Source organism: Symphodus melops (genome assembly GCF_947650265.1).
Source record: "Symphodus melops genome assembly, chromosome: 9".
Lineage (NCBI taxonomy): Eukaryota > Metazoa > Chordata > Actinopteri > Labriformes > Labridae > Symphodus > Symphodus melops.
The window spans coordinates 25,949,695-25,975,907 of record NC_136699.1 but is presented as its reverse complement, the minus strand read 5'-3'; the positions used below and the strand labels follow the sequence as shown (position 1 = coordinate 25,975,907).

General features: G+C 45.2%; 1 protein-coding gene across 1 annotated transcript in view; it reads left to right on the top strand.

Annotated features, from left to right (window-relative positions):
* Window positions 1-1,794: 1,794 nt before the first annotated feature.
* Window positions 1,795-26,213, top strand: part of gfra3 (GDNF family receptor alpha 3) — a 41,172-nt gene continuing 16,753 nt past the window's right edge. Inside the window, exons 1-2 of the mRNA XM_079352718.1 lie at window positions 1,795-2,295; window positions 21,654-21,950. Of these exons, the coding sequence (XP_079208844.1) occupies window positions 2,256-2,295; window positions 21,654-21,950 (337 nt within the window). The 5' untranslated portion in view covers window positions 1,795-2,255. The remainder of the gene's footprint in view (window positions 2,296-21,653; window positions 21,951-26,213) is intronic.

The following is a 26,213-nucleotide window of genomic DNA, read 5'->3' as shown; positions in this document are numbered from 1 at the left end:
CCCCCGGGGTCTTCTCCAAGTTGGGTGTTGGTGAAAAAAACCTCCAAAGGGGGGCGTCCAGGAGACGTCCTAATCAGACGCCTGAACCACCTGAACCTGCTCCTTCGAATGAGAAGGAGTAACATTAAAAACCCTTTTATAGGGCATGTGACTGTTTCTGGTAATTTCCACAAACAGTACATACGGCCAGCCGTCTGCACCTCAGTGAGGTCGAGAAACACGTGATCCTCACTCAGCCAATCAGAAGAGATCACCCTACGTCACTGATCCTGCTATTGTGGCATTTTGAACCAAATATGGAAACTTTGTCAACGTTTGTTACACTTAAAAAAATCAACGACACGGAAAAGCACAACCAGCGAGGGATCACTACGCCACAGACTTTCAGGATTTGCGGTCGCCACCGTTTTGTTTCGTGTCACCGCCTTTTATCAACAGTGATGTGCAAATCCAGCGAGCTCATTGGTCGAAGAGCGTGTGGAGCAAGTGGAACAGGTCTATTTGAGGCGGATCACGTCTTGGGAAGAATCCGTTCTCTTTGGAAGTAAAGGTGGGTTTACTAAGAACTTACAGATGATGCAGCTGCACTTACCATCCTGACGTTATTCGTCCCCACAGCTAACATGCTGCACTCGATGCTAGGTTGTTGACATCATGTTGCAGCCTACAGGTTCCGCAACCGAAGTATAAAACACATTTCAAATGACCTATTTTGGTCTCATGAAACGTGATAAATTCACACTGAAGAGTGAAACATGTATTTTTGGAAATAGATGTCTGTGGTTCTGACCTTCACAGACTCCATGATGCCTTCCTCCGAAATATTTGGTCACATTATCTTTTCTTTAAACATAGTTTCCTAGCAACAAGGCGTGGCTCAACTAAGCCCAGTCTCCCCAGAGCTCCACAGCGTGGTTTTGGAAATGGAAATCTCATTTTCTTGGATTTGATCATCAGCTGTAATATTTGAAGGATCTCAGGGAGCGCGACCACGATCGACCCGAGCGTGAAACCAGTTCGTAGTTTTAAGACCAACGTGGGTTGGTTCGCAGTCTTGGGGAAAAGAACCGCATCACCCACGATCAAACAGTATCACAATGACTTTGTTGATAAGTGCGACCCGCTGTTACCATGGAAACGTTTTTTTCTCTCCCGCAATCAGCTGCTATTAAAGATCATTAAGTTTCAATGTAAACGTAATTTTATGAGAACCTTATTATTAACTAAAGAAGAATTTAAATAAAGGTAGAAGAGGCGCACAAAGCCACTGGGTCACGCTAAAATCGCAATGGATTGTGGGATAAGTTCCCTCGGCCTCAGGTACCTTTTTCCATTTTTCTCCATCTTCTTTTTTCACCAGATTAAATATTTTATAGTCACGAATAATCAGGTAGCTGGTTGTGATGGTTCCAATGATTATTAAATTTGATATGAGGATTTTCTGAAATGTCAAAGGAGGATTTAAACGGGTAAATTTACTTCCTGAAACAGAGCAAACTTAAACATGGGCGGTCTCTGGTGAGCTCCACATCTCTGTGGGACCTTTTCACCATGAACTCCTGGTGCTGAACAACATATCCCGGATTTACTTTTAAAACAGAGAGTTATTATTTTGTAGAATATTTGAAAAGTCAGCTATAAGCTATCATTTAAATATCTGCCTGCTCAGGTACTCTAACCTTTTTGTATGTTGTCCCTAAAGGTGATGATGATGATGATGATGGTCTGAGGAGGAGGAAGAGGAGGGAGAGAGGAGGGGGGAGAGGGAGGGATATCACCAGTTAATAACCTCAGCCCCCTCTGCCTGTCAGCATCATGATCGCAGAATGAACCGGGATCTCTTCAGCAGCGCAGCCGCGTCGTGATGACTGTCCGCGGGCAGAGCTGCAGCCCGGTGACGCTTGACATCCCCTCGGTGTGAATCTGGAGTCTTGGCACACACACACAAACACACACATTCACTCACACACACTCAGAGGCTGCGCGCACTCTGCTCGGACACATTCCTCCGAGGTTTCTCCTTTCTTCCATCTGGGGATTTGAAACTTGAGGGACTTTAACGCGTCGCAGGGGGAGAGAACAAAAGGTCTCCCGGACTGCCTGGAGGACGGATCGTGTCGGTGCGGTGCATGTAGCAGGGCAGGCTGGGTTCTGTCTGCGCGGCGCACAGCGGTGCTGCTGGACCAGCCGAGAACGCACCAAGTCCGGTCCCGCATCCCCGTCTTAACCCCCCTGTTGTCCCGCGCGCTTCAGCCATGATTCTCCCGGGGTTTGTGATCTTTCTCTTCTTCTCAGGTACGTTCACTGATTTCCATAATACATCGCAGTAAAAGAAAAAGAGATACACGAGCTGTTTGAACATCCACTCTTTGTCTGGATGGGCTCCGACGCGCGAGTTGGAGGATGAAGCTGGAGAGAGAAAAGTCACACTCTCTTCATCGTAGCCCCGCAGTAAAGTCAGATAATTCCCCTTCCTCTTCCTGTTATATATATATATTTTTTTGTGACCAAATTCCTGTATTGATATTTTTCCACTTTCCTCCTCTTATTATTTTGCTGAGCTGCTCTCTCTTTTTTTGGCTCGTTTGGTTGATTTCACGCTCTTTGGAGGCACGGTGATGTGACAGAAGTCTTTCTTCTTTTTTTCCATCCCAACTTTTCAGCACTTGCATGTCCTCTGTAACTTTCTGAGTAAATCTTGTTAATGTCTCCTTGACTCTGGTTCTTTGCTCCATAGTCCAGGGCAGACTACGCCCTTTGAGCTCCACATCCTGAACTGAAACTTTACTATAGGTGAGCAGACACATGCACTGCTCCTTTCATCCTTTCACTCCCTGCACTGATTTATTTTTTCATTTTTTTTTTTTTTTGCTGTTATAAAAACAATTTTACACTTTAAAAAAAATATGTATATATAAAGTCAGTCTGGCATGTTTTGCAATCCAGAGGTTGTAAAAAACAAAACATCCATCTGACTTCTCTCAAATTTAAAAAGTCAAAGCAGAACCTTCATGATGAAACGAAATATATCTGAATTATTTTATTTGACTGTAAAATCGATTTGAAGGATGTCAGCGTTAAAAACAGAGTAAGTCATTTTTTATCCTCGACGTTGAAGCTGTCGGTTTGAATCCATTTTATTTTGTTTATTAAATTCTCTCATTTTTAAAGGCTTTATATGTGTTCAACCATAATTAAGAGATAATCGTCCTCTTCAGATCTCTTCTTCAAACCTCCATCGATGCTTTAACTTGTGTTTTTTTTCGGTTAATCTTCTCGATGTCTTAAGATGAACTCGAGCTTTGTGTTGACGCGGATCATTTGCAGGATGACACGGTGAAAAAGTTTGTCTGGATTTCATGAAGAACAGAAACGTTTCCTCCAAACAGAATCAACACTGGAGGGTTAAACACACTTTGATTTAGTCATCGTGGCTTTAATGAACCGACTGTTCAACGTGAGCCCGGTGTTCTCCTGTTTCAGAGCATTGAGTCCAGAGGTAGTGTGTGTGTGTGTGTGTGTGTGTGTGTGTGTGTGTGTGGGCTCTCCTTGTTTGTGAAGCAGAAAGACAAGTGACAGAGAGCAGCCTTTTTCTAAACACGCTGCTCCTGAAACGAGCATCCTGTGTGTGCGCTGAAACAAAGAGCCCAACTTCAGGAGGAGATTCAGCACTGAGGGAACGAGAGTAGAGGTCAAGGTTGTCGTGTTGATTGTCCCTCTTTACACACACACACACACACACACACACACACACACACACACACACACACACTACGTGCGGCTCAGTGTGCAGCCACACGATCTAACCTGATGCCGAGTGAAAATGGCCGGACGCAATGAAAACAAGATGAGAGCAAACCGTGGTTAATCAAAATCACAAGGGTCAGTGATCGCAGGAAATGTTAGCGAAGGCTTCGCTGGGCCGTTTCTCCTCGCCCGAGTCACAACTCGACCCTGAAGAGTTGAAAACAGCAGCAGGAGATTTAATCGCCTGAAATTTGGTTTCGATTTCTCTTTTTTCGCCGTTTCAGGAGATTTGAGGAGGTGATATTTTTGCTCAGTTAGAAGTTTTCTCTCCATGTTGGTGAAAACGTGAAACGCTGACTTGCTAACTGAGCTGTACCAGGACACGCCCAAATTAAAAATGTCTGTCATCTGGTGACCTTTACATTTAACCCTCAACACTCAGCAGACGGACAAGTCCGCTCTGATCTTTGTTCTCATTGTTATTTCTTACAGTATTTAGATTATTTAGAAATATTATCATCATGATAACTTCATTTATTTAACCGCTTCAGAAACAGGAAAAAACAAAGGCAGCAAAGTGGAGAATAAAAGATTTCCTTAAAGTGCAGTTAGATTTCTTCTGAATGTAAGAGTTTGTATTTCAGATAAATAAACAGTTTTTATGAATAAATATCTCCCGTGTGGTCAAACACGCCCCGCTATCTTCCCGCTCTCCTCCGTGTTGACCTGCACGTGAAAGAAGATGAAGGCCACGACGAGGGGAGAGCCGCCAGCTTTAACTTTTTAGTCTAGAAGTCCACAGCTGGCAAAGTTTGAATTTGAGATGATGTGAAAGAGGATCCTGTTGGTGGTCTACCTTCAGCAGCCACAGGGGGGCAGCACACTCAGGGTCAAAAGACGAAGAGTGAAAGTCTTCCTGGATGACCAATCAATGACATGATGATGAGGATGATGAAGATGGAAGCTGACATCTTTGTGATTGATGTTTAGTTGTTAATGTGAACCATGAAGAGTCACATACAACATGTACATGAAGGGGGGGGGGGGGGTCACGGAGGTCACGGAGGTCATGGAGGTCATGGAGGTCATGGAGGTCATGGTCCATCTTAAAGTGAAGCAACGATCAGCAGATGTTTGAAAGATGATTACTCAACAGAACCTATTGTAACCCATATGAAATATAAGGCTACTAAACCTATATTTGTTGTTTAGATATAGGTGCAATATCCTATTTCCCCAGTAGAGGGCGCTTGTCACCAAGCAGCAGCAGTAGCGCGTGTAACGATGTCGCTGCTTGTGACCTGTCAATCACGCCGCTGACGTGACGTTCACAGCCACGAGCAGACAGAACGAGCATACCGGTATTATTGCTGTAAAATAATTATAAAACCGTGATTAATCTAGTCTCAGGAATATTCTGATGTTAATAAGTTCGCTCTTTCTAGCAGAAACAAGTTGTGAACCTGAGGACGACAGCTTTGGTCCAGTTATTATTGTTTCTATGACTCTCTCGTGTAGCATGTTAGCATAATGTCAGCATAATGTTGTGTTAGCCTCTCTGGTGAGAGAATGGACCAATATAAGCTGTTTAAGTTTAGATACGTTTGCTAAAGGATCAAATGTATTTATGAGATGGCTTTCTTAAGCTACCACTGTATTGTGGTGCACTTTATGTCATTGTTTATGTTTCGTAAAAAGATCGTAATGCTAACGCGGGATGCTCGCGCGAGTTGCTACTAGCTAATCTACTGTATTAGCCTGGTTAATTTGATGAGTCATTGTGTGCTAGAAGCTAGCGAATGCTAATTACTAAGCTCAGGTGTCATTCAGAGCAGCACATCTTCAAAGGTTTAAACCACAATTCAAATTTATTAAAATGCACTAGTTATGTTTAACAGTAGTTATAATTTAATTGTTTTTCCTGTTTTAAAATGCAAATCTTTATTTAAAAGAGTTTAAAGAAAGGAAATATGAAAAGTAAAAAGGTTAAAAAAGATAAATACTTCATTTATTTTCTAAAATACCATGACATATGGTGATTCATTGAAAGACTATATGTTTGTTGTTAAAAGGTAATTGTTGTGACAGACAGCATTTCATTTTGAATGTATTAGAGGTATTAGATTAGATTTTGGTTATACATTGACAAATACTGATTGAAGTAGAAGTTAATGAGGTCTCATGTTAGAAACAGAATAAGAACTAGATAATTTACAATTCTGCACTATTTGTGTAGGTTTATTTTTTTTTAAGTATCCAAAAAGAGATGAACTAGATGGCGAGCCCAGCCTGTGAGTGAGGAGTTCGAGGACGCAGTGTGGCCGGCTGCAGGACCGGCTCAGAGGACGTCGGATTGCTTGAGTCATTCATTCGTCTTATCCCAGATAAGACACGTACACTCTTCTCACCCGTGCACTCTTTTTTGCACGTTGAACGAGTCCAACTCGAGAGGACATTTTATTTTGGTTTTGTTTTCACAGAACTCTATTTTTCCTGTTTACACACATCATCACTGTAAATGGTTTTCATGCTGTTTTAGGACCTCGACTGATGTTAGTATCTATCCAACCAGGTTAGGACCACAGGTGCTGCACTATCAAAGAGTGAAGCACCTTTTATCGCTTCTCTAAACTGAAGCGCAAAGTTGAAACGCCCTTTTTGTTGAATGCTGGGAGCTCTCTGAGCGGAGCTGTGACGTTATGCCGAGTCCCGCTCCACAGTCAGCACGCTGAAACAGAAAAGAGGAGAGAAAGAAGGAGCTGGCTCCAGCACAGCCAGTCTCTGAGGCTGGATCTGGACTCTGCTGAGCTGGACTGGATGTGAACCGGGGCCGGAGGAAAATCACAAACTGACCTTTTGTAACATAACCTCGAGGAAGGTCTTTTGCTTTTTATAACTGGGGATAGAATCTGTTGTGAACAGTAGAAAATAAAGAGAGAGGTTGGAAATCAGTTTTTTTTTAAAAGAGGAACATTTTCTCTGTCTCTACAAATGTGTCCATGAATATAAAGAACAGAATCAACACAGAGCCCTCCAGCTGATTTATTTAGTCAGACTGACGATCAGCTGCTTATTTTTCCTTCCATTGTACTTTTTGAGACATGATCCGGGTTGTGCAGCAGCAGAACTTCCCCGTTGTGTTTAATCCTCTCTGATCTGGAGTCGGTGCTTCTCGCAGTGCTGCAGCAGGACTAATGAAATTCCTCCACAGAGGCTTTTACACGAGCGCACTGCTGCAGCGCGGCCCGCTCCCTTCATTAGCCATGTTAATGATTGTCCGGCGTGTAGTGGCAGGGTAATGTTGAGTGACAGGCTCGTCTCTCTCTCTCTCCCCCCCCCCCTGCAGGCTTTCAGGTCGTGTCTGATTTTCCTTTTTTTTTTTTTTTCATCTCAATCTAAATTCCTTCTCGGATTCAGCGGCGCGTCAGAATAAATTGTTCGAGTCGTTCAATGAGGAAGTGCAGTCAACCGACGCCGGCGTGCAAACACATTTGGAGCGGCGGAGGTTGACGTCTTATCGGTGCACGGGCAGGTGTGTGCGTGTTTGTGAGTGTATTTTTAGGGACGGTGACGGGGCTCATTTTACCCTGAAGCGACTTGTTGGTTTTTGAGGAGCCACACTGATACGGATACTTCCCAGAGGGAATATTTACCTGGATCATAAGCCCTTAACAAACACTCTGCTCAGAGGTCTCCCAGCTTCATGCTCCGAGTGAGAGGATCCTGAAAAACTCACACGATCTCTCACTCTGTTTCATCAAGAGACGTTTTAAATATAAAGAGGACATACTGATTCATCCTTTTAAAGTACACTGAAGATGCATCAGCTGGACGTCCCCAAACCCAGAGAAGTGAAATATATAACAGACTAAAGTAATGACAGGAGGGGTCTGGGGGGGGAGGGGGGGGATTCTCCCCCAGGAGGAAACTATTGTAACGTGCAAATGAAGATGTGATTGACAGTGAGAGTAAATATCATCACGATGTGAAACTGACAGAACTCTGTGGTGGTGACGGTGAAGTGTGATCTGCAGAGCGTTTCTCACTTCAGACTTCTGTGGTTGTGGTCGCTCTTATTTCAACTGTAGTTCATGTTTTTTTAACACGCTCTGAATCTGCAGAGTGTTCGCTCACTTTGTGCTGGTAGTCCAAACGGACAGGTCGATTCACGCCGTTAAACCCGCCGTGTCCCGGTGTATGAACATGGAGTGTTTATTGACAGTCTGTCTCCTTGTTTTCATTTCAGCCATCCAGCAGACCTTTAACATCCTTTAGCATGTTCACATCCTTTAGCATGTTAACATCCTTTAGCATGTTCACATCCTTTAGCGTGTTCACATCCTTCAGCCTGTTCACATCCTTTAGCATGTTCACATCCTTTAGCGTGTTCACATCCTTTAGCGTGTTCACATCCTTTAGCGTGTTCACATCCTTCAGCCTGTTCACATCCTTTAGCATGTTCACATCCTTTAGCATGTTCACATCCTTTAGCGTGTTCACATCCTTTAGCGTGTTCACATCCTTCAGCCTGTTCACATCCTTTAGCATGTTCACATCCTTTAGCATGTTCACATCCTTTAGCGTGTTCACATCCTTTAGCGTGTTCACATCCTTTAGCATGTTCACATCCTTTAGCGTGTTCACATCCTTTAGCATGTTCACATCCTTTAGCGTGTTCGCATCCTTTAGTGTGTTCGCATCCTTCAGCCTGTTCACATCCTTTAGCGTGTTCACATCCTTTAGCATGTTCACATCCTTTAGCGTGTTCACATCCTTAGCGTGTTCACATCCTTAGCGTGTTCACATCCTTTAGCATGTTCGCATCCTTTAGCGTGTTCGCATCCTTCAGCGTGTTCGCATCCTTTAGCGTGTTCACATCCTTTAGCGTGTTCACATCCTTTAGCGTGTTCACATTCTTTAGTGTGTTCACATCCTTTAGCGTGTTCACATCCTTTAGCATGTTCACATCCTTTAGCGTGTTCACATCCTTTAGCGTGTTCACATTCTTTAGTGTGTTCACATCCTTTAGCGTGTTCACATCCTTTAGCATGTTCACATCCTTTAGCATGTTCACATCCTTTAGCGTGTTCAGATCCTTTCAGCGTGTTCACATCCTTTAGCATGTTCACATTCTTTAGCGTGTTCACATTCTTTAGCGTGTTCACATCCTTTAGCGTGTTCACATCCTTTAGCGTGTTCACATCCTTTAGCTTGTTCACATCCTTTCAGCGTGTTCACATCCTTTAGCATGTTCACATCCTTTAGCGTGTTCACATCCTTTAGCTTGTTCACATCCTTTAGCGTGTTCACATCCTTTAGTGTGTTCACATCCTTTAGCGTGTTCACATCCTTTAGTGTGTTCACATCCTTTAGCGTGTTCACATCCTTAGCGTGTTCACATCCTTTAGCGTGTTCACATCCTTTTGTATGTTCACATCCTTTAGTGTGTTCACATCCTTTAGCGTGTTCACATCCTTAGCGTGTTCACATCCTTTAGCGTGTTCACATCCTTTTGTATGTTCACATCCTTTAGCATGTTCACATCCTTTAGCGTGTTCACATCCTTTAGCGTGTTCACATCCTTTTGTATGTTCACATCCTTTAGCGTGTTCACATCCTTTAGCGTGTTCACATCCTTCAGCATGTTCACATCCTTAGCGTGTTCACATCCTTTAGCATGTTCACATTCTTTAGCGTGTTCACATCCTTTAGCGTGTTCACATCCTTTAGCGTGTTCACATCCTTTAGCTTGTTCACATCCTTTAGCGTGTTCACGTCCTTTAGCGTGTTCACATCCTTTAGCGTGTTCACATCCTTAGCGTGTTCACATCCTTTAGCGTGTTCACATCCTTTTGTATGTTCACATCCTTTAGCGTGTTCACATCCTTTAGCGTGTTCACATCCTTCAGCATGTTCACATCCTTAGCGTGTTCACATCCTTTAGCGTGTTCACATCCTTTAGCGTGTTCACATCCTTTAGCGTGTTCACATCCTTCAGCGTGTTCACATCCTTTAGCGTGTTCACATCCTTTAGCGTGTTCACATCCTTTAGCGTGCGTGTTCACATCCTTTAGCGTGTTCACATCCTTTAGCGTGTTCACATCCTTCAGCTGACACAACATGAACTTTGTTTCCATCGTCTGTTTGTTCTCGCTCTCGTACCGTCGATGCCTCCATCTTGTTTTCTTTCTGGCTTTCTTCTGCACGTGTGGCGTTGTTCTTGTGGGAGTGGCGTGTAAAGCGTCTCGTCCTCTTTAGTGGCTGTTTGAGGCGTTTACATGAAACATGATCTTTTAGAATCACGTCTAAAAGAGTGAATTATTTCTGTCCGTCAGAGTGTCGATGAGGGATTGATTTTAAAGCTGATCAGAAGCGATCAACGTGGCGAGCGCTCGTTGTAGGTGAGAGGAGACGGGTTGTGTTGCGTGGTATGAAATGTACAGCACCATGTTTTCCCTGTTTGACTCTCAGCCAGCTCGCTGCCCGTGTGACCTAAAACAGGTCAACAGCACAAAGTAGCTGAAATATAAGAAACGTTCTGATTCATTTTCATAGATATTTAAATATTTGAGCTCTGATTATTTTCAATTACATATTTTTATGTTTCAGCTTCAGGTTTTTAGTGGATTCTACGATGAAGATGAGGTTGAGGTGAAGGTGAAGGTTATGCTTGAGTTAGAGTCCTGTATTTAAAGGGGAGTGGCTCCAGCTTCAACACGTATGACCCAACGTCAGAACAGATTCATGTTTCAACGCTTTAAATATTAAAACAAGTTTTCAAACAGGTAAATGTAACATGTCAGCCATCGGTAATACGATCAATCAGTCTCCGATCAGCTGATCTATCAGGCTGGCTCGGAGCCTGAGGCGGTGGAGCGATCTGCCAGAGGAGATCAGATCAGCGGAGTCAGTGAACTCTTTAAACTCTTTCACAGATTTCACTTTTATTCTTCTGGTGTTTTTAAGCAACAACGTGAAACTCGTCCAATCAGTAACGTCGTTCTCATCGCACATTAACTTTCAACAGAGCGCCGAGGCCTCGTCTTTGTTCGCCCTGCAGGACGCTGTGGCTCAGTGGGAAGAGTCTCTCTCTACCGGACAGTTGTGGGTTCAGTCCTCATGTCCGATGTTTCCTTCACAAAGTGAACTTGATCCTGCTGCTTGAGTTCATACTGATGGACTCTGCAGCAGCCTCTACCATCAGTGTGTGAATGTGTATGAATGGATGAGTTCATACTGATGATAATATTATATATATATAATATAATATATGAGACATGATAAACTTCATCTCACACGGCCACCATCAGGACAAACTCATCTACACACACGGCTCATTAAACACTCAGGTGTCAGTGGCTGCAGACTGCAGACTAACACGCCTTTAAGACGACAACAGGCGACTTGAGAAGGTCGAGAGAGAGAGAGAGAGAGAGCGAGCGAGCGAGCGAGTCTTATCTGTATTGATCCTCGGTGACAGACGGCGACGTCTACGAAGAGCAATGAGGCCGGAGAAACGAGCATCATAAACCTGCTGCGATGAGAAGTGGGAGAAAGATTGCTTCAAAAAGGTGCGGCCATCATCCCAGGTCAGGAGAGAGTGTGTGTGTGTGTGTGTGTGTTTGGGTGTGTGTGTGTGTGTGTGTGTGTGTGTGTGTGTGTGTGTGTGTGTGTGTGTGTGTGTGTAAAGAAGTGTGTGAGGTGAATGAACTTAGAGAAAGAAGTGAGGAAACCCATCTTCCTTCTTCTGTCACATTTAATAAAAAATGAGCAGCTCACCTGGTTCCATCTGATCCGTGTGTGTGTGTGCGTGTGTGTGTGCATGCGTGTGTGCGTGTGTGTGTGCATGCGTGTGTGTGTGTGTGTCAGCGCTCTTCTCAAAGGGAACGGTGTATCCAAGGGGCTAGTTTGGAGGTCTTCTGTGTGTTTTGTTGATAACTGGGATTTGGAACTCAAACACAGGAGCAGCAGATGGTGTGTTGGCTTCTGTGTGAGTGTGTGTGTGTTCAGTGTGTACACAGGCATTAGACTGTGTGTGTGTGTGTGTGTGTGTGTGTGTGTGTGTGTGTGTCCTTACTCAACATCAGACACGAGTCGTTGGTCCCTGAAGGTAGAGACGCTCTCTGTGGTCGGAGTGCGGGCTGATCCCGGGTCAGCGGTGGTCGACCTCCGGCCCATCTGCTCTCATGATGACAGATGTGTCAGGAGCTGGCTGCAGCTCCGTCCCCTGTCGGCCTTCCTGACAGGCCGCCCTCCATGTGGTCAGGACGAGCTCGAGCCGACGCGTTCTTCAAATCAGAGAGATTCAGAAACTCGCTGAATGAGACGCAGCAGCGACTCGACGTGTGGAGAAGACTTCACATGCGCTCCTGAACCCGTCCACAGAGTCTGAACCCCTGGCGTGCTCCGGCTCACACTCACAACACCGATGATGGCGTTCGTACTGTGTTTGTCTTTGGAGTAGTAAAATAGTCACTTTTTTATTTTTTAAGTTTAGTGTTTACTTCCCTCTGAATGAGACCGAAGAGCTGAGGTCCGCTTCAGGAGCAACTGTGCCTGTGTGTGAGAGTTAGGGGGCGGGGCTTCGGACGGAGCACATAGGGGGCGTGGCTTTAGACAGAGCACAGGGGGTGTGGCTTTAGACAGAGCACAGGGGGTGTGGCTTTAGACAGGGCACAGAGGGGGGGGGGGGCTTTAGAGGGCACAAGGGAGCGTGGCTTTAGAGAGCCACAGAGGGGGCGTGGCTTTAGAGGGAGCACAGAGGGGGCGGGGCACATAGGGGGCGTGGCTTTAGACTGAGCACAGAGTTCCATGCCACCTCTTCTCCAGCATATCAATCCCAACTCTCCCTGTCTTTTATCCCGTCTGTCCAATAAAGGAACAAAAAAAATCCTTAAAAAAAAGGACAGCTAACGTGTTTCCAGTTGTCGTTTGCGTCCACACTTCGTAAGGAGAACGTACGCTGCGTTGAAGTATCTGAAGCCGTCTCATTGGGTGCACTGAGGTCGTGATGAAACGGTGTAAGCATCCTCACTCGTGCATCGTCGTGGTGAATGTTGCTGAATGTTTCCTCAGAAGCAGAAACCTTGAGCAGAACCAAACGGATGCAGAGCAGCCTCTGAGACATCGAACCTTCAGCGTGGTGCGTTCAATTACTCAGGAGGAACGAGCGCTCACACAGAGGGTGTGAAATACCGCCCACTGCTAATTGGACCCTTTTTTTTTAAACTTTCCCATGTTGCAGTGCGGCTGCCTTTGTTCGGATTCAGCTCCCATCGACTGGCATCATGTAGTGCTCTCCGTGAACGAGTGTGTCTCCGTGAGCAGAGTTTAACTTCTCGTCACCCCGCGGGCCTCACACACTCTTTTTCTTGAGTTAAAAAAAAACAGACTTCACCGAAGCGCGGGGACACACAATCACACCGCGGGAGTGCTTTTGAAAAATAGAAGGAAAAATGGGAGGCATTCATCACAGTCTGAGACCTTTGCAACCATTCAGACATTATCCATTATTGTGCTTTTTGATCACAATTACACCAATTATAGCCCCTCTATTAGCTCAGATTCTCCTAAAGTAGGAGGAGAGGCTCTGTGAGTCAGAGTCTCTGAGTGTCTGTGAAATGTGATTAGAAATGTGCAGGTGACACGCTGACTCTTCTGCTTAAAGCAGGAGAGAGACGAGCAGCGGGGGGGAGGACCCGAGCTCTGCTCAGGTTGTTGATTTTCTGAAAATCGCTCCACACAATCCTACGTTTTATTCCATCGTTTGATTGGTTGACCTGCCCGAGTGCTGCAGAGCTAATTTTACCAGCATGACGAAGTTTTTAGCTCTGGTGAAAAGGTCACTCACACTCCAATAATTGGCTCTCAACTTAAGCAGAGAATAAGGAGGCAGAGTCCAACGCAGAAGTCCTTCTCCTCCGAGTCTGTTTCAGCCCCTCACACGCCACTCTCCTGAGGACGCCACTCTCAGACGGCGTGCAATGACTGACATCACATTGATTTGAGAATAGGAGGAGAAACCAGGTTATCCATACCGCTGTGCTCATGATCCTGATCAATCCTCTTATTCCGGTTTTTATGATCGTCTTGTTTGCACGGCGGCCGTGATGTCAAACGGGTTCTGTCGTGACCAGCGGACGGACGCCACCCATCTCGGCCACGATTATGTGACATTGGAAAGTTGCTTCCGCAGGAGTCCGGAAAGCGGTGGAGGAGTTCAAAGAGATGAGAGAGAATACTGAGGAGATCCGATCTAGCTGCTCAGACCGCTTTGAGTATGAAACGACCGTGCACGCCGTCCACGCCGCGCCGACCAAAAGAAGCATAAATGAGGCATTAAGCTTTTAGTTCTTTAATGAGTGCATAACAAAACTCAGATTTCATCATCGCTCCACAAAGAAGGCGGTGTTGTTGCTGCCGCCATGTTTGTTTTTGCTGTTCAGAAATGTGTCTGAAGCTGCACGTGTGCAGGTGGTCGTCAGCTGTCAGAGGAAACACGCCACAGTTCTGTCAACACGTGAGGCTGGAGCCGTGTGCACCAGATTATCACACAATCACTTCTCATGACTGAGTCTGCTTCAAACTGAAACAAGACTGAGCGAGTGACCTTTGACCTTTCATTAGTAAATGTCTGTTTGCTCCACCATGTTTTCTTCTTTGCATGTCCAAGTTTAAAATGACCCCCCCCCCTCCCCCGCTGCAGGGGGGTTCTGGCTTCACTTCACTGGACAGAGACACGCTGTCCATATTTGTAAACAGAAGTGGAGAAACGCTGTTTATCCGTGTCTGCAGGTGAACTCTGCTGAGGGCACGCGGTCACACAGTTCCTCTCTCTACACACTCAGATAGTGTTGAATTATTTAGTCAGTAAGTTTATAATTGCTCTCGTCTTACGTGAGTTAGTTTGATTAAAGCCAATAAGGTAGCTTGAGTCATATATAAATATAGTTTCTGATTCCTCCTTTTTGCAGAAAGAACATTTACTGTCTGCAGTGAAACACAAAGACAAACGGTGACCGCTGCTCCTCTTCTTCTTCTTCGTCTTCTTCTTCGTCTCTTTGTTCCAGACAAACTCTGACATTGTGAAACGCGTCACTTCGACTCACAGTGGTGGGAATAGTTTCACCTTCTGTCCTGTTTCCTCACCACAGCTCGCCCTCCGGTCTCTGTGGGCCGAGTGGAAGCAGACTTTATAATCTGCAGGTTAGTGCGGCCTTCGGATCACTCGCTGGATTAGCTGCTGTTTTGTACAATAATCCAGCAGCTCTGAGATGAAATCCCAGCCTGTGGCAGACAATGTAAAATACACCGTGATGATGCTGTTTGCTCATGGTGATTATATCCCCTCCTCTCAGTCGGCCTGTGAAGCAGATTAATGGAGGTGCAGCATTACGAGCTGATGAGCTGCTACCTGTGATAGGTGGAGCAGCCTCAGGTGATTGTATTGACCTCTGTAGTCATCATCACTGCGCGGGGGGGCGGGGAGGGGGGGGTGATTGAGTTGTTTATCATTTTTCTGAGCGTGCTCAGAGAGGGATGGAGACGCCTGGGGGGGTTTGTATAATTGTTTTTTATTCATGAAAGCACGGTGACCTGCAGACGCTTCACTCTCTGAATAATCATCTGTGTGTGTTAAAGGCTTTTAGTAATCCTGGACTGAAACATGTGTCCAGAACCAAACTTCCCCTGCTTCAATCAGAGGTCAGCTGACCTGAACACGAGCTACCAACACGCCGAATTCTGCATTTTGAACAGTAGTGGACAAGCGATGGTCACTATCCAAGCAATATACGCCATCAATATACCATCATGCATTGCGGTTTTATGAGCGGAGAGCGACCGGCGTAAACGCAGAACGACAGTAAAGTAAATGTTTGGAGTTTTTAATGAATCAGTTTAAATGAAGAGTAAATATGGTGTTAATGTTTGTGACCCTGATGATGGTGACACACACACGAGAGTCTGTCAGCATAAAGAAATCTCTTTCATTATATGTAACATTCAATATTTTATCTGTTTATTACATGTAAATGTTTTAGTGAACATAAACTCAGTGTTTCATTATTTACTGTTTTTATTGATCCTCAGCTGTTGCTAAGACAGTGATGTCACTGTCAGCGGCCGGCGAGGGAGTGAGGAGTGTCTTTTTTATTTTTTATTTTTTCCTGAGTCAGTGCACCAGATAGTCCACTGCATTAAACTCAATATATAGTTAGTGTGAGTGTCTGAAGACGAGCTGTCTGATCTTCAGAGTTGCTTTGTTAGCAAATGAAGTCAAATCTGAAAAGTGGAAAAACACGAATCAACAAATCCTCAGTCTGACTCGTACTGACCACTGAAGACTACACACACACACACACACACACACACACACACACACACTGCTTCAGAGCAGCTTCCACAGCTGACGAGAGACACATTTAGATTTTCACGATTCAGGGAATCAAAAACAAAAGGTCTGATTGGGATTACTTCCTGTGTTACCGTGGCTGTTCTGTTTTCATCTCTGACCTGGTGCTTTGCATTGTGGGTAACGGTACTCTAGGTCTGATGCAGAGTGTTATTTTTACAGAATCGGTACGACACCCGGGTGTTTCTGTCAGACTGTGGGTCTCACCTTCTTCTTCTGTAATCTGCAGCGCTGTCTCCTCGAGATCAGCGTGTGAGTCACCCGTCCTCGTGTTAAATAGATGAACCAAGGGAATCTCTGGGCTGTAGGAAAAGAGCGACACTTTCTGAAACACTCGCAGCAGCTTCAGCACACACTGAACCTGTGCAGAGAAGACAATCCACAACCTGCTGGTGCTGCCAGTGTTTATTTAACGGAACCATTATGAAGCTGTTTGGGGAAAAATTGGCCCATTTAAATCAGCGTCACTGCAAGAAAAAACAGCAGCCCTGATGGTCCCAAGCGTCCGCAGAGACAAGTCTTAACTCTGAGAGTTGGTGGTAACTGCGCCGCAGAATTTTGTCCTCATTGCAAAAAGCCTCTCTTTTAATGGTGCTAATGAACATAAAAACAAATCCACCTCTGTCTGAAAATATGACTTGAACATGTCTCTCATTAATATAAGCGCGGGTTAATTCAGTCCAGGGCTCCATACTTCATCCACGTGTGGAGCATTTATCCAATATGTCCCCCCCCCCCCGAGCTCATGACCTTTATGTGGTCAGAACTGAGGTCCGTCAATATGAGAGAGCAGCCCTGTTAAGCCCCGTTTCCACCGAGCGGTCCAGTTTGGTTCGTCTCAGTACGGCGCGCGTTTCCATAGACTAATCCCGGGAAAGATTCCCAAATAACCGATCCGTACTGTTCCACTTTTTGGGACCCTTCCGTTGGGGAGCCAAGAATGTGGAGCCGACCCGAAAAGGTGGAGCTAAACACTGCAGTCTGCTGATTGGTTGAAAGAATCGTCACTTCCTGTGTGACAACAGTAAACAAAACTCTGGCGTGTTTAAACCATTGACTGTAACACAGCTGAGTGTTTCCGTGTGTATTTGTCCTCGCCGCTCACAGCCTTCTCTGAAACAAAGCTGGATTGAGTTCTTGTAATAAAGAGTCACATGACAGTGACAGAGGAGATGACCTGATGGATGTCTTCTTCGTTGGTTTTGTTTGTGTAGCGTTTTTCTCCTTTGTTGAATTCATTAGTTAGCGGTTAGCTGCTATCATATGACGCTATTTACATAGCGGCTATCGTCATCCAGCTTACACACTGCCTAGCAAACAGGGCACGGGTGGCTGTGGAAACACAAACCGATCCGTACCGGACTGCTGTGTGGAAACGGGGCTTTAGAGAGAAAGAGAGAGCAGCTCTTTACACTTCCTCATCACAGCTTTATACTTAGTGAATTCGACCTTGAGAAGATAGAGGGAGCTCATTGTGCACATATATTTTTGAGCTTTTGCCAGCAGCCATTCGCTCCTGGTGAATCAGGCCCTGAAATGGTTACCTGAGTTAGTTGCATCAAATGAGTGTTGAATAGCGATGCTCTCAGACTGAAGCAGCTCTCAGCGTTGTTCTCAGTGTGCACATATTGCAGCAGATGGCACTCTGGATGTTGCTTGTTTTCGATGAGAAAACAAATATAAAGTTGTGCAGCAGGGATGGAGGGAGCTGCTGTCCACCTGCAGACTCAGCCGTGCTGCTGATGACAAACAGTCTACTGAAACAGAGGCACGTTTGTTTTATTTGTTGACGTGTTCTCTCTGTTCTTCAGTGAGAATAAATAAGTGAGGGGCTTTCTTCCTGTGACTGACCACTTTGGAGTCAGCACAGAGAAAAGGCTTAGTGCCAAAGTTAGCTAAACAATTTCTCTTCCCTGCCTGGCTCTGGCTGCAGTTAACCGGCCCTCCGGCTTGGAAACAAACACACTGTGACTTGGACTTCCTGTGGGAACACCTCAAGGGGCTCACCGCTCCAATAACAAGACATCCAAAACACTGGGAACCTTTTTCCTTTAATGGGGGCTTCCTCTGGTTCGGCTGGGGGTCCAGTCACAAACAGTTAGTTCTGGCTCGGTGAGCTCGGCACTACGTGTTTGTCTCTCTTATTACCAACTTTATTTATAATGCTTCAAAATACTGAAGTCAATGTGTTTACTACATTTACATAACAAGTGCATGCATGTTGAAATACAAATAAAGTGTCATTATAAGACATCTTTGAATGGAAGATATTTGTACTTATTCCAGACAGTCTTATTTTGTACTTTTTATACGTGTCCTCTTCATCATGTGTGTGAAGTGTGTTGTTGTAAATCCACTCTGATCCTGTATTTGATCATGTCTATAAACCCCTCTATTTCAGCCCTGCTCAGAACAGGCTGTTTCTGTGTCTGTAGCTTTAAATATGTAAATGAGCTGTGTCTGACCACGCCCCCTCTCTGGAAGGGCTCGGGTGTACCCGCTGCTTTCTGGCTCCATGTCCTATTGTTTACGGTGAGAAGGCAGACTCAGAGGGCAGAACAAACACCTAGCTGTGGGAGTGTCACCCACCTGGGGGAGGGGCTACTGCCCTTTGTGATGTCATGAAGGGAAAATCTCCAAACGGCCTGTTTGAGCACACATGGACTTTTGTCATCATTGGAGGGTTTGTAGAATAGAGACATGTGAGAGGAAGATGGAGGAGAGGATCGTGTTGAATGTGACCTTTAAGTCCACTTTCATTAACGTTCCTTTGATGTCTTCTTCTTTATTGCCCTTCATTGTTTTTGGACCAAATTCCTGTTGAGGCACATGAGCTGATTCTGATTGGCTGCGTGCAGGAGAACAGAAGTGTCGATGGCCTGATAACAATCCAGAAGTAGACTGAATAGAAAAGTAAAAAGCCTTTAATGAGAGGACGGACTGTTTCTACATCCTCATATTTAAAGTGTCAAACCTTTCTGCAGGGTCGACGTCCGACGCAGAGAACAACTGTTTTTACAAAGGTTTTCAACAAGTTATATTTGATCATTAAAATAAAGCAGAGTGAGACTTCGGGGTGTCTGAACATCTGCGTGCATGAACAGAAAAGAGAGTGTTGACCAGAAGTCAGCTAGCGCTAATTGCTGGCTGCACTGGAGACGAGTGTGAAGGGTTTACCGGCTCCCTGCACAAACCCACGTTCAGAACCAGTCAGTGATCTTCTAACGTTAACTCACTGCAGCTTTTAACAGGCGGAGTTTGGTTTCATAGTCAGACGTGCAGCAGAATAACATTCAGCAGCTGAGATCAGCTGTGTGTGAGGTGACCATCATCACATCAGCTGTACTCCACTGAGCGTGCTCGTCTTTCTTTACTTACAAATAATAATAATAATAATAATAATAATGACTGATTACAACACAGTGCTGAACATTTACAGTGTTGGCTCACACGCTGTCGGCATGTTTTAAGTATCTGTGGTTGTTTTATTAGATGTCATAATAATAATCTTTAAGTCCTGTCAGCGCCAAGTGAAAGCCATATAAAGTTACTCGTCATCACATGGTTTACTCGCTGTACAAAAACATCCTCTCTAAATAATTCCCTCCATTTTTGAGTTTAGCTCAGACAAGATAACGTGATGCTGTGTGGCAGGACGCCACGACTCCACGACGAGCTGCTAACATTTGGACTCCATTAATCTGAGGCCAAAGTTTGAGCTCTAGTCAGAGATCAGGTCTGGATCGGGTGTAGCTCAGGTCTGGCTCAGGTCTGGATCGGGTGTAGCTCAGGTCTGGATCAGGGTCTGGATCAAGGTCTGGATCAGGGTCTGGATCAAGGTCTGGATTAGGTCTGGATCAGGTGTGAGTCCGGTCTGGATCAGGTGTGAGTCGGGTCTGGATCAGGTCTGGGTCTGGATCGGGTCTGGATCAGGTCTGGGTCTGGATCAGGTCTGGGTCTGGATCAGGTGTGGATCATGTCTGGGTCTGGCTCAGGTCTGACTCAGGTCTGGCTCAGGTGTGGATCAGGGTCTGGCTCAGGTCTGGCTCAGGTCTGGATCAGGGTCTGGCTCAGGTCTGGCTCAGGTCTGACTCAGGTCTGGCTCAGGTGTGGATCAGGGTCTGGCTCAGGTCTGGCTCAGGTCTGGATCAGGTGTGGATCAGGTCTGGCTCAGGTCTGACTCAGGTCTGGCTCAGGTCTGGCTCAGGTCTGGATCAGGTGTGGATCAGGTCTGGCTCAGGTCTGGATCAGGTCTGGATCAGGGTCTGGCTCAGGTCTGGCTCAGGGTCTGGCTCAGGTCTGGCTCAGGGTCTGGCTCAGGTCTGGATCAGGTCTGGCTCAGGTCTGGCTCAGGTGGATGTTTGTTCGACCTCTGATGTTTTATGTATGTGGTTCGTCTTTCATCAGCACTCTCAGTATTCAATTTCCATAACGTCTCCTGATCCGCCGCTGAATGTTAAGCTGTTTATGCTCTCTCAGCCACTTTATTCTGACACCAGTGTGTGTGTGTGTGTGTGTGTGTGTGTGTGTGTGTGTGTGTAAGACAGATTGCTTTGCCCCCTTCGCCCCCTCCCCTGTGGTTGTGCAGTATTGTGTTCTGGTAGTAATGATGGGTTCTGTGCTTCCCAGTCTCCCTCCCAGCAGGACACACACATAAAAGGGTCCTTCTCAGGGCAGCCATGCGCACAAGTGTGTGTGTGTTGTTTTCTGTGATTGTGTGTGTGTGTGTGTGTGTGTGTGTGTGTGATTGTAAGAACATCATTTTCAGCAGTGCATGCTGATTGGGCCCCACACTGAGCGCGTGTCCAACCCATCAAGGTTCACATTGGCACCCTCTCTCTCTCTCTCTCTCTCTCTCGCTCGCCCTCTCCTTCGCTCCCATCTCTCCTCCCTGTGTGACATTCCTGCTGTCCTCACACACCTCCTCTGTGCGGATGAGCTATTGGATTTTTAGCGGGGGAGCCTCTCCTTTTCGTTATTGCAAATCGAAGCAGACACACAGTCGAGAGAGAAAACGACAGTTCCTCTTTGAGAAAGTTTGGGTTCCACACAATCCAAACACTGTCTGTGATCAATGTAATCAAGAACGTCCTCCACACCTGTAGGCGGATTAAAGATAATCTAAACCAAGACTGGAAACACCAGAGAGACTCTCAGTCAACACTTTGAAGCTGCTCTTTGTTTGATTTGTTGGACTGTCACGTGTCGTCCACAGGGGTCTCCTCCCGACCTCCGGGGTTGACCTCTGAGACAACAAACGTGGGCTCGCTTCATACTGTGGTAGGTCGCCATGGCAACGTCTGCTTAATTTACGGGATTACAGCGTCGTCATCCACAGATGATGAGCGCTACAGTCGAGATAGATGCAGGAAAACAGGGTCAAGTAAAACGTCTATGCTGCTCACACACACACACACACACACTCACACACACACTCACACACACACTCACACACACACTCACACACACCTTTGACTCTTCTGTCCTCCCTCAGGTGTGTCACCGTCCTCCTCACCCATCTTCCCCTACCCGCTGCCCCCCACTGACTGTGTGGAAGCCCACCGGATGTGCTCTGTGGACCCCCGGTGCGAGGCCTTGTATCGGGGTTTGGAGCTGTGTGCGTCCGACGCCGCCATGTCTCCGCTGAGCGAGCAGGTGGCTGCAGAATGTCTGGAGAGACAGGACGCCCTTCTGGCCCGATACCCCGCCCTGCTGGCCTGCAAGTGTCACCGTGGCCTCCGCAAAGAGGAGCAGTGTCTGCGCATATACTGGAGGGTTCGCCTGCTGCCAGGTCAGTGTGTGTGTGTGTGTGTGTGTGTGTGTGTGTGTGTGTGTGTGTGTGTGTGTGTGTGTGTTTTCATCGCAGGCCTAAAACAAAGGCAAAACTTTTTTTGAATTAATTCAAAGAAACAGGAACATCAACGTTTTTCATAGTTCAGATTAAAGTCATAAAAAAAACTTTTTTTATTGGATACAAAATTTAATCAAAAAATACAAAAATAATTAAATCTAAGTGTGGAATCAAATCAAATAATTTCAGTAAGGAGGTAATTGAACAATATAAGTTACATGTCACATGGTCTTATTTAACCTAACACCTCCGTGTACTGTGCTTTGTTCCATATGTGACGTTAGTCAGCAGCTCTTTCTCGTTCAGTGTGCAGGTGATAGTCAGTAACCATGGTGACGGTCTTACACATCTCCACCTTGGAAATCAATTTTTCAACGACTTCTTTCACAGTCACCAAAAACTCTGTTTTCATTTGTTTCCATGTGGAGTGGAGAGGAAATACTGTGTTTTCAGAAACCTCCAGAAAAGTTTACTTTAAAGTGGAGCATGTTCTGAGGGAGACCTCCTGACCCCCTATAAGACTTTCTGAATGTTTTTATAGAGGGAAGTTATCAGCTCAGATTTAGTGCATACATGGTAATAAGTGATTGAACTGGTCAGTATCTTATAAGATAAGATAATCCTTTATTCGTCTCGTAAGCAGAGCAGGATAGCAGAAGAAAATCACACAGTGCAAAAAAATTTAAATACATTAAAAAAATGCATCAAAACAAAAAAAGATCAGAATGAAAAAGAATCGGGATCAAATCATGATACTGACCAAAAAAATCATATTAATTTTTTCCCCATCACCCACCTGAAGGCTGGTGGTACTAGCGTGCTAACGTTAGCCACACTAAATCAACCATCTGACATTGTTTACTGTCACACTGAGATCACGTGTTCGCCACTTTACATAAACTGTGCTCACATGGGATTGTTTTATTTGTATTGACCTTACAGTGTTTTTACTTCTATTGTCTTTATGTCGATGGAGAAATGAGTTGGCAGAAACATGGCGAGTTAAAAGCCTGGTTCCCCTTTATTCTTGATCTTGACCAACACGTGCAGCTGGAGGCTGCAGGAGTGAAAGCGGATGGATTTAGTGAGAGGTGAGGCCCATTCTGGACAGGGTGAAGGTTTATCAAAGGGCTTAAAGCTGCGCCCATTTAAATATTCATATAATCAAAGACTCACATAATTTAGCTGAATGTGAAAGAGGTTACGTCTGTGCTGCTTGTTCTGCCCGGGCCTGGTTCTGAAAAGGCTTTTGTGCCGGTTAAACGTGTGCAAGTTTAATTCCCAGCAAAAGAAGGGCAGAAGGGTTAAACATAGATCAAATCTCTGGGCTGTTCCTGCAATATGGAATCGAGTCGTTTGGGAAAACAATGGTCCCATTTAAATTGGCCTCATTTTAAAAACTTCAAATGTACAGGCGCAACCGTTTATAGAGAGTTGGTCGTAACTGCGCTGTCGTAGAGACGCCGCTCAGAAAGAATCCAGCAAATCTTCAGTTTGAGCCCAAAAATAAAGGATCTGTAAATATGAATCTGATGTCACTATGATATGACCGGTGGGTTACATCAGTCCCGGGCTGGCAGGGGTGGACCCGGCCCACCTGCTGGGTGTGAAATACAGAGGGTCTAGGGGGGTCTGAGACCTCCTGATTGACTGTTGAATCCCCCAAAACAGCAACATGTTGGAGGTCTCTGGAAAAAAACTAAAGAAATCACCTGCGATTGACTTTAAACTCTGCAGAGGACCAGAGAGAGAGAGAGAGAGAGAGACAGAGAGAGAGAGAGAGAGAGAGAGAGAGAGAGAGAGAGAGAGACAGAGACAGAGAGAGAGAGACAGAGAGAGAGAGAGAGAGAGAGAGAGAGAGAGAGAGAGAGAGCGAGCGAGCGATGTCCACTGATTGGTCTTTGAACACAAAGCACACAACTACAAACGATGTCTTTTCCTGTTTCCTGCGGCTGCTTGCTGCAGGTGTGATTCGGCGCTCTCTTGGCGTTTGCTTTATCTTGATAAGAAATCTTCCCACACGCCGCTCCCGGATCAGAACATTTTAAAACTGGAGTTCTGTTGTCTTGCACGGAGACACTCGCTCGTCCAAACCGTTGGACACTTTGCAGCGTGCTGTATCAGCGTGTGAAGGCCAGTGTGAGCGAGTCACTGAAATGATCCAGAAACATCAGAACTCTGCAGGCCACATGTTTACACGAGAGTTCAAATGAATGTTGTTCTGATGAACAACTATAAAAACACTGGATTATAACTGTTTATAGAAAGAGAAAAGTATTAGTCCCGCCTCTGATAAGGCCAATAAATAGCCAATCTTTGATTTAGATTTTGGGGTGGAACCTGGGTCGGCCAATCAGATTCCAAGAGGGGGCCATGGCCACCACTGGTCAGCCCTTTGGACACGCCCCTGCTGTCAGTCGCTCAACACTGCATTCAGATGTGCAGAAACGTTCTGGAGCTGTAACCATGGCGAGGCTGTAAATGTGGTCGAGGGGTCGATTTTGTTTCTTCAGGTGAAACATTTTAATCTCCAGAAAATGTGACGTTTACGTTCCACAACACTTCAAACAAATCACAACAGTTTCAGCCAAAAGAACTGACGTTATTTAAATCCAGACTCATGAAGATATGAGGCCCAGTTAAAAGGACCCTAACACACACACACACACACACACACACACACACACTGGGAGTCACAGTCGTAAAGCAGTGCTGGTCTGATGTGTGCATCAGTAAGTGAGCTAACACTAGCTAGCGGACTCCTCCTCCCCTGTGGCCTATTAGTCAGCCGAGCATTAGTGTAATTACACACTCTTCAGTTCCCAATGCTGCTCGGCTGCTCTAGCGTGTCATTACCATAAATATATAGCCCAGAATAGGATTTACATACATAAACACTTTACATGCCATTACATTCCTGATTGAGTTTGTTCTTTGGAGTGTGTTTAAATCATTTGCAGGAACAAACGGCTCGTCCACTCGTCAATCAAGACTCTGCTGACGGCTTTAACAAGTGGACAAAAGCTGTCCTCACTTACATGAAATCACTGTGACTACAATCTCACATTTGTATTCTCATAATGGAAGCTCCATTCGGGCCTTGTTGATGGGATTTAAATGAGAAAGGAGGCTGGTGTAGGTAGTTCATTACATTCTTTGAACTGTTGTAGAAATACTCACACATGATGTCGTGTATTAGTCAGATTAAAATGTTGAAAAGTGGCGCCACCAGTCTTGTCCACATTGCTATGTATCCCAGCATGCTTTGTCAAAGCACACTGAAGGCCTCTGAATATTTGTTTGGTGTTTAAGTGTTGTCTTAAGTGTCTTTTAATCTCGTCTTTGTGATGCGAGACAAATGTTATCAATCAATCAATCAATAATGTCTGGGGGCTAATCTTGAGTGTATTTCGTTGGTCACTGTGGTAGAGTGTGGTGGCTGCCCTCGTGGTCATGACCACATGTCAACTTGCAATATCCCAGGTATTGTAAGAAGACATGAGGGTGAGTGCTGATTTCCAACCCGGCACAGTTTGGATGATTATATTGATTATATTGATTATAATATCAATTATAATCAATATATCATCATGGTTATATTGGTGATATAGACGGGAAAAGTGATGACGTATTTTTGTAGGCCAACCCAGAAGAATCTTCACCATGAGTTCTAATGAGGATCCTCTTATGGGATTTTGGATCATTGCAGAAAATAATCTGTGTGTCAAACACACGTTTCTGATATGTAGCTGTTTAGTTCAGCTGGATAATCTTCACAGATGAACATCATTTATATGAAGTTTGAAAAGTTAATGCAGCCCAGAGAAGTAAAAAGCTAATGCTACGCTACAAGCTAACGAGACTGTTGATTTTGACATCATGACCGTTATGCTTCATCGCTCTAATCAGTGGATTTGACAAGCTAGCTAAACATTAGCTTAATAAGTTGTTTATGAATCTAATATTTGCAGGAACACTGAAAACATGACTAGAGGCTGTAAGGAGGATTAGGGAGAGAGTTCCCAGCGTGATGACGTTTAATGTCTCCATGACAACCACTGTAGTTTCAGTTAGCTACTCGTTAGCAACCGCCGTTTTAAGTATGCATAAAAATTTTAGTGGGGGTTTTAGCTAACGTAGTTTATCTCGTCTAACAAAACGTCAACATCTCTTCAGCTTGTGTTAACCACAGATCTTATTTCA